The sequence below is a fragment of the Balaenoptera borealis genome (genome assembly GCF_965194805.1).
Source record: "Balaenoptera borealis genome assembly, chromosome: 15".
Lineage (NCBI taxonomy): Eukaryota > Metazoa > Chordata > Mammalia > Artiodactyla > Balaenopteridae > Balaenoptera > Balaenoptera borealis.
Genome location: NC_138871.1, coordinates 52,474,138 through 52,490,391, shown reverse-complemented (window position 1 = coordinate 52,490,391; position 16,254 = coordinate 52,474,138). Strand labels below are relative to the sequence as shown.

The following is a 16,254-nucleotide window of genomic DNA, read 5'->3' as shown; positions in this document are numbered from 1 at the left end:
ATAGAGAACAGACTTGCAGTTGCCAAGGGGGAAGGGGGTCAGGGAGGGAAGGATTGGGAGTTTGGGGTTAGCAGATGCAATCTATTATATATAGAATGGATAAAAAACGAGGTCCTACTGTATAGCAAAGGGAACTATATTCAGTATCCTGTGATAAACCATAATGCAAAAGAATATGAAAAAGAATATATACGTGTAACTGAATCATTTTGCTGTACAACAGAAGTTAACATAACATTGTAAATTAACTATAGTTCAGTAAAAATTTTTTTAAAAGTTGAGGCACGACCTAAAACAATGGTATTCTGCATTTGGAGCAAATTTCTAATAGTGCTTAAAACAACTCTAAGTATCTAGATTTTGTTGATGAATTTTATTGTAACAGCTATCATACTGAGGTATTAACCCTCCCCTCTGCCTACATCCAAGTAATCATCCTTTTCTGTTTCAGTATATTTAAAAACCTTACATGTGCTATTTTCCCTCCCCTGGTCATTGTATCCTCCTCAGTGAACCCATAGTAATCTTTCTTAGCACGTCTGATCATATCATTTCTTCCCTTTCGGTTATGAACACATTAATTTGCTTCCCATAACCTACCAGAAGAAGCCCCATTCCTGTGCCTGGCTGGCTGCTACTTCTCAGTCAGCCTCCCTTATACTCCCTCACCTACTCTTCTCCTCACTGTACTGGTTCTCCAGACTGCTCTGATTTTTTATGCTTTTCTCCATGTTTTTCCTTTGTCTTAAATGCCCTTCACTACCTTGTCCATGTGATGGAACCCTACTAATATTTAAGATTGAGCTCAAATATCACCCTTTCTGTGAAGCTTTCTCTGCCCTCCTCATGCAGTTTTCTGGTTTTCATAGCACCTTCTGCTTATCTCCATTGCTTTTTAACCCTAAATAACATAGTAAGTTAGTCTAATAATAATCCCCCCTTTTAACCTGATTGCTCAGTTTCCTTCTAAATAGAAGATAAGAATATGAAAGCAATTTATTTAGCATTTCTGAAAAGGAATCTGCTTTACTAATGTAGCACTTTTTAAACTTTAGCCTATAAAGCTGCAATTTAAGATCTGGTTGGATTTTGTATTTTGGAGATATTTTCTTTAAATTTCGTCTTTATCAGTTTATAAAAGCAAGGTAAACTCTGTAGTAATTATTCTACCATCCAGAGGTAATCATTATTAATATTTTGCTTTATGTTGTTTCATTCTTTAAGCAAAATTATAGAAGGCCAGTTATGCTTAACACTTTCTTTGACAAGGAAGACTTGTTCTAATGTAGTTCATATATTAGGAAACAATTTGAGCATAATGTGAATTTTGTGTTGCTTATGCACATTTTGCCCGTGGGAAGCACTGGGTGAATGCAGAAAATTGCACCCAGCTGAACTGAGCAGTGTAGGCATACACAAAGTATGCACAGACACACACACACCTCAAGCATCCACCGTGTGTTCATGAGCCACACTCGTTTGCATGTGGTGTTACAGCTTTGCACTACATTTCAGAGGACTCACCATTTCACAGTAACTTACAAGCTGCAACCTTTTGGAAGTGCACCTCCACAAGCAAACTTCATGTCTTTTGTGAGGTAAAATGCGTTATTTATTGTAGTATTTTTGTATTTCCTATACATTTAATTTAATTTAACATGTGTAAAACTGCCCTTTAAAATTTTTTTGTTTTTTATTTCTTTTCTTAATTTTATTTATTTTTTCATGGAAGTATAATTGACTTACCCAGTTAGTGTCAAGTAATAGAGGTTAAATTATGGCAACTAATAATTAGTACTATTTTTACTATTGTAAAATCAGTACTGTTTATTTATTAAATGTACAATTAGAACATTTTTATCCCACCAATATATTCTATTACACTTTTGCATACAGCCAGTTCTGTTATAATGCAACATATGCATCCCTATGCAAAACTGTGCAATAAAAACTAGTTTACGAGATAAAAGAGGTCAAGGCACAACACTCAGAAACTTCATCAGTCACACTTCTGGTCACCAAATGTGTGGAGGTTTTGCCCCACACCAAGTGATTTCCTGTGACACTAACTGGGTGTTCTGCAGTTTAACTCAGTTCTGACACTGTCTCCCTGGAGATAGCATCAGATCCCATAGGTTAAGGGCTCAATCCCACAAGCCTGGTGCCCTGCAACCTCTCCACCCAGTCTCAAGCCCAGGTATTACCTGTACTTCTGACCAACCGATTACAGATGAGGTCCCAGTGACCCCCCTTCTCGGGTTTAATCAATTTGCTAAAACAGCTCACTGAACTCAGGGAAACACTTACTTACACTTAACAGTTTATTGATACAGGACGCAGATGAACAGCCAGATGAAGAGATAGGGCAAGTCTCGGGGGGTTCCTGAGCACAGGAGCTTCTGTCCTATAGAGTTGAGTTGCGTCACCCTTCTGGTGGATGTGTTTCCTCTCCTGAAAGCTTTCTGAACCGAACATGCCCCCCGCCACCACTACTGGGGTTTTAGGAAGCTTCCTCATGTAGGCATGATCAATTATTAACTCCATTTCCAGCCCCTTTCCCCTCTCTGGATGACGGGGGTCGGGGGGGTGTAGAGCTAAAAATTCCAAGCTCCTAATCATGGCTTGGTCTTTCGGGTGACCAGCCCACATTCAAGAGCTCCTCTCGGGTCACCTTATTAGAACAAGAGTTGCTCCTAGTGCTCTTGTCACTTAGGAAATTACAAGGGTTTTAGGAACTCCGTGTCAGGAACCAGGAGCAGAGACCAGTACATTTTCTATTATCTCACAGAGACTAGCGTGGTGTAAAATGATACTCATAAGTAATCAGTGGAATCAGAAGAGAAAGTCAGCATAGGAAAGAAAATTACTGTTTTGTCAAAATGACAATAGTAAGAAAGGAAAATGAGGTATATTGTCAGAGAAAGTATTACCTGCAAATGAAGGAACGGAAACAGGTGGCTGTGCTCAACAAAAGGGATGACGTGACCCAAGAAACTGAAAAGGAAGAGAGGGCAGGGGCCATGAGGGAGGATAAGAGGCCAAAACTATAGGGCGGCTGTTGGTGGTGGAGGAATAACGGAGATGCCCTTGTGCTAAAGGTTGTTATTCAGAGCGATTGAATTGTTTTATCTTTTACCATGATTGACTGCACTTCAACTGTTGGCTTCTTTGCTAATTTGGTAGTGTTTTGGCTCCAGCCTCATATTTGTGTGAATACTGTAAACTTTCATTAGCAGCATCTTGCTAGCCTTTTTTCCACTTATGTGAAATTTTTTTTTTAAGTTTTATTCACTTTTTTTTTAAATTAATTAATTAATTTATTTATTTATTTTTGGCTGTGTTGGGTCTTCGTTTCTGTGCGAGGGCTTTCTCTAGTTGTGGCAAGCGGGGGCCACTCTTCATCGCGGTGCGCGGGCCTCTCACTATCGTGGCCTCTCTTGTTGCGGAGCACAGGCTCCAGACGCACAGGCTCAGTAGTTGTGGCTCACGGGCCTAGTTGCTCCGCGGCATGTGGGATCTTCCCAGACCAGGGCTCGAACCCGTGTCCTCTGCATTAGCAGGCAGATTCTCAACCACTGCGCCACCAGGGAAGCCCCTTACGTGAATTTTTAAATCCATTTCATAAATATATTTAAAGGGTCAGATAAAGTTTAATTGTACTTCATAAAACTTCTAGGTTGGAGTTAATAATACAAGGAAATTACGTTAAATTAGTCAAGAGAACATGGGCATAGAATAAATTTTTAAATCTTTGTTAATTGAAACTCATGTCTTTTTATTACCATTTACCAAAATACTTACTAGAACAAGGATGTTAATACTAACTTGATAATTAATTTAGACTTTAGGTTGGTTTTTCCCGTTGTATTCTATTTGGAAAGTCTGATTCAGCAGATTTGTGACTAGTGGTAGGCCTTGGACCTGAGTTAGTGTCGGGAGGACACGTGTAGGGAGGACACGTGTAGGGAGGCACCTCATATCTGTTACCCAGAACTCTCCTATAGTTCATTTTTATTTTAGTGTCACTTGCTCATTTAACTTGATTAGAAAATCTTAGTGTCTTTTTCTTAATTATTTTGCCAGCCGTTTCCAGTTACTTCTCAGTTACATTAAATAAAATGTAAATGATTTGAGAGAGAAGACGTTTACCAGTGAGTATCAATAATTTAGGTGCAATTACAGCCAATTTACCCAGCAACCTCAACTTTGCCAGACACAGATCTGGGAAAGTCTTCTTGTGGTGGGAAGTTGGGGGCCTGTGGTGTGGTTGGTGTCTGCCTGTGGTGAGTAAGACCAGGCATTGCAAGCTCGTGCCTGAAGGGGCCCGTCAGATTACAGATAATGAGGCAGAATGGTGGGCTGATATTCTCATGAGCTAGGGAAGTCATGGTCTGACTAAAGTGGACCGCTGCTGGTCGGACTACCTGATTATCACCGAATGGGAATTCTGACTGAGGATTTCTCATATGGGCCCATGTTTCAAAGTCTACTCTGAATTCCCCTCTCTAAACTCTGCTTTTCGTGTTCTCTCTCTCAGTAAATGGCCCCATTATCTACCCAGTGGTCTAAGCCTTGGGAATCAGCCTTAACTGTTGCCTCTCCCTCTTTGCATTCACTCAGTCACCAAGTCCTGTTGGTATCGCATCCTATATATTCTTCACCTCGGACACCTTTCCATCCCGCTGCCAGCACCCTAGTCCAGGCTATAGCATTTCTTACCTGAACTACTGTCAGCCTCCTAATGCTTTTACTATCTCTTGTCTTGGCTCTTTCTAATCCTTTCTCTTTGCTTCAGCCAACTGTCTTTCTCAATATGTAAATATATTTATAAATAAAAATATAAGTGTGTTGTTAACCCTTCAGGGGTTTTTCACTGCCTTTATATATTCACTGCCCTTATATTTCACTGCCTTATATTTTTGTGGGATTACTTGTCTAATGTCTGTTTCCCTCACATGCCATAAGGGCAGAGACAAGACTGTTTTGGGGTTTGACAGGCCCCTCATAAATTGTTGCCTCTGCCTATCTCTCTGTCTATCCTTTCCCTCCTAGGACTCATTGCCAGTGTTTCTCAGACTTTTTTGACCTTGTCTCACAGTAAGATATACATTTTCATTTGACTTAGTGCATACCCATGGGTGTGTCTATGCAGTGTTAAAAAACAAAATTCAACTGAGTGGATTTTAAAGATCTTACTGGCTTTAATGAACAATTCATGAATTGGGCAGCATCCCATCCAGGAGATAGAAAGGAGCTCTCTAGAGCTGTACAAAATGAAAGACATTCATAGGCAGAAGGGAGCTGAAACAAGGAAGTTATAAAAAGCGGGTTGGTTATTGTAAGGTTACTTTCCTTTAGGGGATTGTAGGGGTCTATCAGGTGTATTACCTAACTGGTGCTGATCAGGTGATTCCTGATTGGCCGGTTTAAGTTTCCATTTCTGGGAGAGCCGAAACTGTAATTAAGGTAAGCCTCGATTTGGTGACATGGGGCTTAGCATAAGCGACTCCATTTGGGGCCTGTTGTCTTGTTTTTAACAACATGTATACACGGTATATATAAAAACTGAAATAATTATATAATTAATTATATAAACTGAAATAATATGTAAAATTGAACCAACAATACAGTGTACTTTGACATTTTTCAATTTTTTCACTGAAAAATGCTAAGGTTTATTAAATTAATTTTATGATGGAGAAAAGTCTGCAGTTTGAAAAAACAAACTGCATTTGTTTTTTGCATCTGTTCAAGTGAACTTGAACATCCTCTGGATCTCACATATACTGCACACTCATTGGCCTTTGTATGTGCTGCTCCTTTAGAGTCAGACATTTATCCCTTCCTGTCTCACCTGGCTTTGTTGTCTTCATCTTTAGATTTTCACCTTCAAAATCATTTCTTTGGGTAGGCCTACCTTGTTCCTACATTTGAGTACACTGCTGTCCTGGTTATGTGTTTCCAAAGCACCCTGTATTTCCCTGTCATTATACTTGCCATCCTTCTTTGTAATTAGTTTAATGACTGTGTCATCTCTCCCCGACACCTGAGTGTACGGTATGTCCCCAAGGAACAAGTATTCCAGCCCAACTTCTGACATGTAATAGGCCTTCAGAAACTTCTTTTGGGAGAATGAGAAAATACCACTTAGTGTAGGAGAGAGAATGTGTCAGAAAGGAAACTGAAAAGCAGTAAAAGAATGGGAAAGTACTTAATGATGAATGATGGTGCTAGGAGTTCAAGATGCTTTGTCTTACCATTGTTATTTAAGAGGTCCTGAAAGCTTACGGTGTTCTTTATTTTACTTTAGTGTCTATACTAATAAAGGTATGTTAGCAAAAATTGATTAATTCATTGCTTACATCATAACAAAGGACTGGTATCCAGAGGTTGTTAGAGAAGATAAGGGAGAAGCAGAAACAGCGAGAAGGTTTAGCAAACACTTGGGAGTACTCACTGTGTTCCTGACACTGCTAGCTGCTGAGGCTGTGATAGGACCCCAAAACAGTCTCTGCCCTTATAGCATGTGAGAGAAACAGACATTAGACAAATAATCACACAAAAATATAATTTTGATAGATGTCATAAAAGGAGAGTTCTGAAGTGGTATATCAAGAAAGTGCAACATTTTATTTTGGGGCAGTGCACATGCCAAGGTGGTTTTCATTGGTGTTTTTGCCACTTGACAAGTAGCCGTGCGGCCTGCGGGCTCCTAGTTCCCTGACCAGGGATTGAACCCGGGCCCCAGCAGTAAAAGCGCTGAGTCCTAACCACTGGACCGCCAGAGAATTCCCCTGAAAATTAACCTTTCTAAATTAACTAAGGATAGTCTCCATAGTATTTCTCAGTCTGTGATTAAGTGGCATGAACATAGGCAAGATGGAGAAAACAAGTCCCAAAACTGGTGTTAATACACCAGTTAAGGCTTAGATTTAGAAGCTGGCCTGGGCATCATTCCAGGAGTATATTTAATGAATCACTTACTCTTTTTTTTTTTGTTTTTTTAGTATTTAAATATTTATTTATTTATTTTTGACTGCATCGGGTCTTAGTGGCTGCACGCGGAGTCTTCGTTGCAGCATGCGGGATATTTCATTGCGGTGCGTGGGCTTCTCTGTAGTTGTGGCATGCAGGCTCAGTAGTTGCGGCGCATGAGCTCGGTAGTTGTGGCTCACGTGCTCGGTTACCCCACGGCATGTGGGATCCTAGTTCCCTGACCAGGGATCGAACCTGCGTCCCCTGCATTGCAAGGCGGATTCTTAACCACTGGACCACCAGGGAAGTCCCTGAACCACTTACTCTTGATAGACTCATGGGCTTTCAGTTTATCCTGAAATTTGTTATAATTTTTATCATAGTAAATGATGATGAAATGTTTGATAGTGATTAAATTATGCTTTGGGTTGTTACAGTAGTGTAAGTACTTATGCTTATTGACCTAAACGTTGCAGCAGTTTCTGAGGCACATAGCAGCATTCTTTTAAAATTTTTCCTTGTGATGAGAATTCTAAGGATTTACTTACTCTCTTAACAGTTTTCATACGTATCATACAGCAGTGTTAACTATAGTCGTCATGCTGTACATTATATCCTTAGTGCTTATTTATCTTGTAACTAGAAGTCTGTAGCTTTTGACCACCTTCCTCCAATCCCCCTCCCCTCCCAGCCACAAATCTGATCCCTTTAACTATGAGTTGTTTTTGTTGTTGTTGTTTTAAGATTTCACGTATAAGTGAGATCATAAAGTATTTGTCTTTCTGGACTTCCCTGGTGGTGCAGTGGTTAAGAATCCGCCTGCCAGTGCAGGGGACACGGGTTTGAGCCCTGGTCCAGGAAGATCCCACATGCCGTGGAGCAACTAAGCCCAAGCACCACAACTACTGAGCCTGTGCTCTAGGGCCCGCAAGCCACAACTACTGAGCCTGGGGCCACAACCACTGAAGCCCGCACGCCTAGAGCCCATGCTCTGCAACAAGAGAAGCCACTGCAATGAGAAGCCCGCACACCACAACAAAGCCCCTGCTCACCGCAACTAGAGAAAGCCCGCGTGCAGCAATGAAGACCCAACGTAGCCAAAATTAAATAAATAAATAAATTTATTTAAAAAAAACAAAGTGTTTGTCTTTCTCTGACTTATTTCACTTAGCATAACACCCTCCAGGTCCATTCATGTTGTTGTAAATGGTGGTATTTCCTTTTTTTTTTAATGGCTGAATAATATTCCATTTTGTGTGTGTGTGTGTGTGTGTGTCTTTGTGTGTGTGCGCATGTGTGCGCGCACCCCACATTTTCTTTATCCCTTTATTCATCGATGGATACTTAGGTTGTTTCCATATCTTGTCTATTGTAAATAATGCTGCTATGAACATGGGAGGTGCAGATACCTTTTCAAATTAGTGTTTTGGGTTTCTTTGGTTATATTCCCAGGAGTGGAATTTCTGGATCATATGGCAGTTCTATTTTTAATTTTTTGAGGCTCCTCCATACACAGTTTTCCATAGTGGCTGTACCAGTTTACAGTCCCACCAGGAGTGCTCAAGTGTTCCCTTTTCTCTACATCCTCACGAGCATTTGTTCTCTTGTCTTTTTGATGATGACCGTTCTAACAGGCATGAAGTGTTATCTCATTGTGGTTTTGATTTGCATTTCCCTAATGTTGAGCATCTCTTCATGTACCTGTTGGCCATTCATATATCTTCTTTAGAAAAATGTCTATTCATGTCTTTTGTCCATTTTTAAATTGGATTAATTGGGGGTTTTTTGCTATTGAGTTGTGTTGTTAGTTTTTTATCTGTTTTGGATATTAGTGCCTTATCAGATAAATGTTTTGCAAATATTTTCTCCCCTTCCATAGGTTGGCTTTTCACTTTGTTGATTGTTTCTTTTGATGTGCAGAAGCTTTTTGGTTTGATATAGTCCCACTCGTTTATTCTTAATTTTATTACTTGTGCTTTGGGTATTATATCCAAAAAATTATTGCCAAGACCCATGTCAAGGAGCTTCTCCCCCATGTTTTCTTTTTTCTAAAAAATTATTTATTTATTTATTTGGCTGTGTTGGGTCTTAGTTGTGTCATGCAGCACCTTCGTTGTGGCATGTGGGATCTTTCATTGCGGTGTGTGGGTTCTTTGTTGCGGCACGCGGGCTCTAGAGCACACAGGCTTAGTTGCCCTGCGGCCTGTGGGATCTTATTTCCCCCACCAGGGCTCGAACCCACGTCGCCTGCATTGGAAGATGGATTCTTAACTACTGGACCACCAGCCAAGTCCCTCCCCCATGTTTTCAGGTCTTAACAAATTTAAGTATTTAATCCATTTCAAGTTAATTTTTTGTAAGTGGTGCAAGATAAGGGTCTAGTTTCATTCTTTTACATGTGAATATCCAATCTTCCCAGCACTGTTTATTGAAGAAGATTGTCTTTTCTCCATTGTGTATTCAGCAGCATTCTCAAAAATGAAATCTTCAGCGAGTTATAAATGAATCTTTAGGGGCTGACAATGAATCTGGAGTTCTTAGAGAAATTATTGAATTTGATTGCTTAGATATTCCACATTTTGATGCATTTAAGGAGTTAACAGGGACTTCCCTGGCAGTCCAGTGGTTAAGGCTCTGTGCTTCCACTGCAGGGGGTGAGGGTTCGATCCGTGGTCAGGGAGCTAAGATCCTGCATGCCGGGGCCACAAAATAAAAATTATTAAAAAAAAAAAGAAGAAGCTAACAGTTATTTCCCAATGTGATCTTTTGTATTTTTCCTAGGTGAGTGTTGCGTGTATCGGAACTAATGACCAGTGATTGGTTGCTTCATTAGTCCCTTGCTCCCTTCATAAAGGCATTCATTCAGCATAGAGTTATCCATTGCCTACTTTGTGCCAGGCATTGTTCTGGGAACTACAATGGTAGATATGACAGATAAGGTCCTTCTTCTTATGGAGGTTCAGTAATAATGGAAGGGAAGAGAGAGATAAATAAATGAGCAAGAATTTCAAAGAGTAGTAAGTACAACAAAGAAAGCATAATATTTTGATGTGACAGAGTGACTTGGCTGGGCCAGGAAGATGCTGGATATTGTGGTCAAGGATGGCCTCTCTATGGAATTGCTGTCTCAGGTGAATCTCAAATGATGACAAAGAGCTCACTGTTAAGATCTAGGGGAGGCTAGTGGGGCCAGCTAGTATAAGTGCCTACAGCTTGACTTGTTGAAGGAGTGAAGGGAAGCTAGGGTTGTCAAGCATAGAGATAGAGAATAAGGGCGCTTGTTAGGAGGTGAGGCCTATCCAAGGTTCTTAACATTTTTCGTGCTGTGGACCCTTTTGGCTTCCAATAAAGTCTATGAACCACTTGTCAGAATAGCGTTTTTAAATGCGTAAAATAAAACACATGGAGTTAAATAGGAAGCCAATTATATTGAAATACACTTATCAAAATATAAAAGAAATTCTTGAGAAATAAGTCCTTTTTATTAATGCATTAAATAACATGATCTGAGTGAAGTTCGAACTTCTTTAATTTTGAACTAATGAGTTTAAATGTTAACGTTATCTCCAAAAACTATAATATGATATGAAAATATATATGGAATTTTAATTGATGACAAAGACACAAGTACTGATGATACTACTGTGGTTTATTACTTACATTAACAGTGGAAGAAAATGCTTGATTCCAGTTAGAGGTTAGAGAAAATGAAGATGGGATTTACTTCTCTTCTTTGTTTATGTACTACCTTGAATTCAAGGATCTATGGACCTTTGTTTAAGACCCTGGGATAGATCATGTAAGGCTTTTTAGGTTGTGGTAACTAGTGGAAGATGGAGTTTATCAAAACCCAATGGGTGGTGCTCGCTTTGGCAGCACATAACACTAAAATTGGAACGATACAGAGAAGATTAGCATGGCCCCTGCTCAAGGATGACTCACAAATTCGTGAAGCGTTCCATATTTTTAGGTAATAGTATTATTAAGATTTTATTTTAGTTTCTGTACTTCTGTAATTAAAAACAATCGTACTGAAAAGTATGTTATTTTGTTACTAGAAATAAACCAAAAATGATTTAAAAAAAAAAAAACCCAATGGTGCCCATCAATTGATGAATGAATGAATAAAATGTGGCATATCTATACAATGGAATATTGTTCCTCAGTCAAAAGTAAGGAAGTACTGATGCATGATACAACATGGATGAACCTTGAAAACATTATGCTAAGTGAAAAAAAGCCGTCACAATATAGTGTGATCCATTTATATGAAAAGACCAGAATAGGCAAATTTATAGATTCAGAAGGTGGATTAGTGATTGCCTAGGCTTGGAGGAGTGGCAGGAGGTTGGAAGGAAATTGTAAGTTACTGCTAATGGGTACAGGATTCCTTGTTTCTTTTGAGGGCAGTGACAGAGTTTGAAAATTGATTGTGGCGAGGGTTGCACAAATCTGTGAATACACTAAAAACCATTGTATCGTACACTTTAAAATGGAGAATTGTTTGGTATATGAATTATATCTCAGTAGAGCTGTTATTTTTAATTAAAACCATAACCAATTGGGGGAAAAAAAAACCCAGTTGGAAATCGCCAACTGGGGCTCAGTACAAATTACAAGTAGGGGAAGGAATTCAAGATGCTAGTGAAGGCTTGCAGGATATGGAACAAGTGAGCAGAGGAAGGGACTTTTTTTTTTTTTTTAAAGATTGCACAGTTTTATTAATTAATTAATTTATTTATCTTTGGCTTTGTTGGGTCTTCGTTTCTGTGCAAGGGCTTTCTCTAGTTGCGGCGAGCGGGGGCCACTCTTCATCGCGGTGCGCGGGCCTCTCACTATCGCGGCCTCTCTTGTTGGGAGCACAGGCTCCAGACGCGCAGGCTCAGTAGTTGTGGCTCATGGGCCCATTTGCTCCGTGGCATGTGGGACCTTCCCAGATCAGGGCTCGAACCCGTGTCCCCTGCATTGGTAGGCAGATTCTCAGCCACTGTGCTACCAGGAAAGCCCAGAGGAAGGGACTTTAACTCTGAGAAGAGCTGCAGCAAGGTGGGCCTTTGTGTGTGAGGGGCTAGAGGACATGTTCTGAAGTTTATACAGGTACTTCTGTAATAATACTACTTGTGTTTTCTTGGAAAACCTTACCTTCTTCAAAGTCATGTGCTAGAAAACAGAACTTACAGAAAAAAATAGAGATAAGGTAGACCTCAAAATATATGAAAAATTTTAAGTGATTAATAACAAAAGCATTAACAACCTTTAATAAGAACAATAGCCTGCGTAAATCTCCATTGCATTTGTAGCCAGCATCAAGTGACTCTTTGCAGCTTTAAAGTCTGGGGCTCATTTCCTCCTTTGAGATGCCCTTTGAGGGCATTTGCTTAAAATGTCACTTTCAACAAAGTTAAAAATCTGAACCAGGGTATATAGAATTCAGTTAAATAAAAAATTTCTTTTTAAACAGTGGCAGATGTTTTTGTACTTTTCATCTGTACTCAGCCTTTCCACATATCTTAACGTAGTGGAAAGTATAATGGTCATTAAGCCAGCTACTCTGAGGTCTTTGTATGTTGCTAAGCTTACTCTTAATTGTGTGAAAGCTTTCCCTTGATCTCTTCAAAACATTAATGGGCTGGGGGAAAAATCATTTGTGAACCAGTGCCACCACCATGTTTTGCTGCCTTCATTCCCCTTTTTACCAATACCATATGAGCTAATTCAGAATAAAGAACCAGGCATTGTAGCACAACAGACATTATGTGGGCAAACTGTTGTTTATAGACTGTCTAAATAATGTTTCACACATATGTACTATTTTCTAAATATGTCTCGATGCTGTTGTGATTAATAATAAAATATGAATTCTCACAGTAGTTTTACTGACTGCCATCATAACGTTTTCATCATTTTCTCAATCAAGAGCTATCAATACGTCTGGAAAATGTTGGGAATTATTGCTTTGGAGTGAAATGCAGTATGCTAGAGATCACTTGCAGCATTCTCCTAAGGGAATTTATTGGAGATCAGAAGAAAATCCTTGTATTATAACCAATAATAATGCGTGGTAACTATTGCTGAGCTTCTATTGTGTCAACTACTGTATATATACTAAGTATAGTTGTCTTATTTATTCATCTTCTAGGTAGCTGTTATTATTACTCCCGTTGTAATAGACAAGGAAAAGGAGGCTCCAGATCACAGAGCCAGTAGATACCAGAGCAGGGATTGGCTTCCAGGTCTCTCTACTCATGCCTTTCACACTGTAGACTCTGTTGCTCCACTTACTTCTCCTCACATAATTCCCCAGCATGTGCTCTTAAACAGCATCAAGCGAAGTTCCATTTACTTGTGGCTTGATTTAACCTCTGTTAATTGGAACACTGTATTATTAATGGAAATTAGGGATTTATAAGGTAAGTTAGATATTTTATTTTAATGACTTCAACTTTGCGTTATTAAATCTAAAAAGAAATACTATTCATTTGGTTGTAATTAATGTCACGTTTCTCCATCTATAGTACCTCTTCTGAAGGAGATTAACAGACATGCAGGGCAGGCAGTGTTTTATTAGTCGGAAACTTTGAGTGCCAGATCATCTCCGTTACTATATAAGTACTAAACACATTTGAATTAAGATACCTGAGTAAGTAGTAACTTCAGAGATCTGCTACACAGTTTGTGCTTTTGGGGTCAAAGGCTGCTCATTATCGCAAAGTTTCATGATTTGTAGTTTTGTATTTTTAGTATAGGACCTATTTATTTATTTACTTTTTGCTTTCTTTTAGGAAAACATCAGGCATTGTTGTTGGCAGTTTTTGTGACTCCTCTTATTGATCTTCGTTCTGATTTCTCCAAGTTTCAGGAAATGATAGAAACAACTTTAGATATGGATCAGGTATGCAATATACTCTTTAAAACAAGCAGCAGAATAGTTTTGAAAAGCAAAGGCACATCAGAAAACTTTCCAGATTTCTCTTTTTAATATTTAATTTTGGTACTTTTGTAAGGCACCTTTGAGACAGTGGATGTAAGATTAAGTGATGGGAAAAGGTTTCTAAACTTTTTTTTAATAATCATTTCAGTGGACGAAAATTAAGAAAGATTAACAGAGGAAGTGAATATTGGGCATAAGTGGTCTGGTTAAAGGCAATTTCATAAATAAAAGATTTCACATATGCAAGCTGAGTTTTGTTTTAATTCCAAGAAAGAAGGAAAGTTATAGTCACTGGAAAAGGGAAGGGTATAGAGGTAAATATGGAACATAAGAGAAGTCAGCTTCTCTTGTTTTATTTTCCACGTAGGGAAAGTCTTTGGGGGAGGAGGTTAGAGTATGGGTGGAGGAGGTTAGAGTATGGGTGTATCTCCTGAGTAGTTGTATACTAAAAAGTTAACCATGACTCTAAATACTAATATTTTGAAATTTTCTACACTAACTTTCCTGTTAAACATGATCATGCGAGGAATATGTGCTTACATTATTCTTATTAAAGAATAGTTAGATCCTTTGCATTCTTCTTGATAACTGGATTAAGTGGAGTTAACATTTGCCATATATGATGTTGATTTATTTTGTTTTTACTGGATCATTAACTGAGATTTAAAGAAATTAAACCCCGTTTACTCTGTGCTCTTTGGATTTTAGAAGCACGTGTGTGTGTGTAGGTATAAATGCTTCTTTTCTGGTAATTTGTCAGTGGTAGGGCAATCTTTTCCATTTACTTGTAGGTTAAGCAGTCAGAAAACTTGCATCGTTCATCCTTTGTTTAGGAAAACTTGTGTTTTAGCTCTTGTTTCCTCTGTAATGTTGCTATTAGTGGAATGATTTTAGGTGCACAACTTTTAGATCATTGGGAGCCCAGCAATCTGTTTTAACAAGCCCACCGGGTGCTTCTGATACATGATTAAGTTTGAGACCCACAATATTAAGGCATGGAGATAGCAACTTAGAAGTTTCTAATAAAGCTGGCCACAAAGGACAAAATCAACTGCAGCATTTCATCAGAGCTTTGCCTGGCCTCTGGGTTCCTTCAAGTGCGTAAATAGGTATAATGACATGGAAAAGTTCAATTCTTGCTTTCCCACCCCTCTATTTTAGTCAGAGTTTTTGTTAACCATCAAGAGCTACACATTTACTTGCTTTCATTTCAAGGAATGTTTACAAATATCCAACTCTGCCCAATCACGGGTAAGGCCACATCCTCACCTGTTGGGAAGAAGGGAGCAGCAGTATCCAGATGTTTAAACTCTGTGCTCTTTGGATTTTAGAAGCACGTGAATGTGTGTGAGTGTGTGTGTGTGTCGTCTATGTGTGTGTAGGTATAAATGCTTCTTTTCTGGTAATATTTTGTCAGTGATAGGGCAGTCTTTTTCATTTACTTGTAGGTTAGTGTGCTTGTGGGTAGTTTTCCAGAAAGATATTTAAAATACCGAGATATAAATTTTTAAAGTGTTTTTCTTTATTTGGTGCTTTTCTACTTATAAATGGAACACATAGTATTAGAACAAGTGAAACAAAATGATGGAAAGAAATACAGAGTCAAAAATGGCCGTCCTTGATATTTTTCCTTCCCTCTTTTCAGATGAACAATGTTAACAACCTGGTGTTCTTTCTTCAACTCCATTGTATTATCCTTATTGTGGGTTAAGAATTTTTACTTTGATCTGAAATACTTGACACATATCTGTTAAAGTAGAATTTGCTGTGACTGTAAAATAGTAGTCAGTGTTAATTCTTGAATGATGCTATGGGATTAGAGCATTATAAGATTTTATAAATGTCTGGGAAGAGTGGATTGGGAAGGTAAGCAGTGCAATAATTGGTCGGATATAGACTGAAAAAGAAGAGGTCATTTGTCCTAATTTCATTGCTGTCACTTTAGATAGACAAGCCCCAGTTTTTAAATCTGAAAGTAGAATATTAAGTAGTTAACTTTGTAGGGGAAGAAAAACTTTTCTTCTCCTTTCTTAGGTTCATTGTTTGGGGGACTGCTAATTAAACTGACCAAAAAAAAAATTAGCAAGAGAACAGACTTTGAGTTCACAGAAAAATGTGACTCAGGGAAGCTGTTAGCATTTGGGAATATTAGGGGAAGGGGAGTGGGAGAAAAGGCACTTGTTGGAAAACAAATGGCTTTTAGGAAAGATAAATGAGCTCTTTGGAGAAAAGATGGAAGATATGATAGTTTTGACTTCCCTGGTTGTGAAACTCCCTGGAAAAGGACTTAAGGACAATTGAGTTCTTTGGGGAGGCTCTGCTTTTAAGAGAGTTCAGAAACAAAGTCT

The 16,254-nt window shown here is 38.8% G+C and overlaps 1 protein-coding gene across 2 annotated transcripts in view; it reads left to right on the top strand.

Moving 5' to 3' along the window:
* Nucleotides 1-16,254, top strand: part of MSH2 (mutS homolog 2) — a 73,931-nt gene that overhangs the window by 31,429 nt on the left and 26,248 nt on the right. For both annotated transcript variants that reach the window (XM_082358058.1, XM_082358057.1), the window contains one exon: nucleotides 13,758-13,867. In XM_082358058.1, coding sequence (XP_082214184.1) covers nucleotides 13,758-13,867 — 110 coding nt within the window. The remainder of the gene's footprint in view (nucleotides 1-13,757; nucleotides 13,868-16,254) is intronic.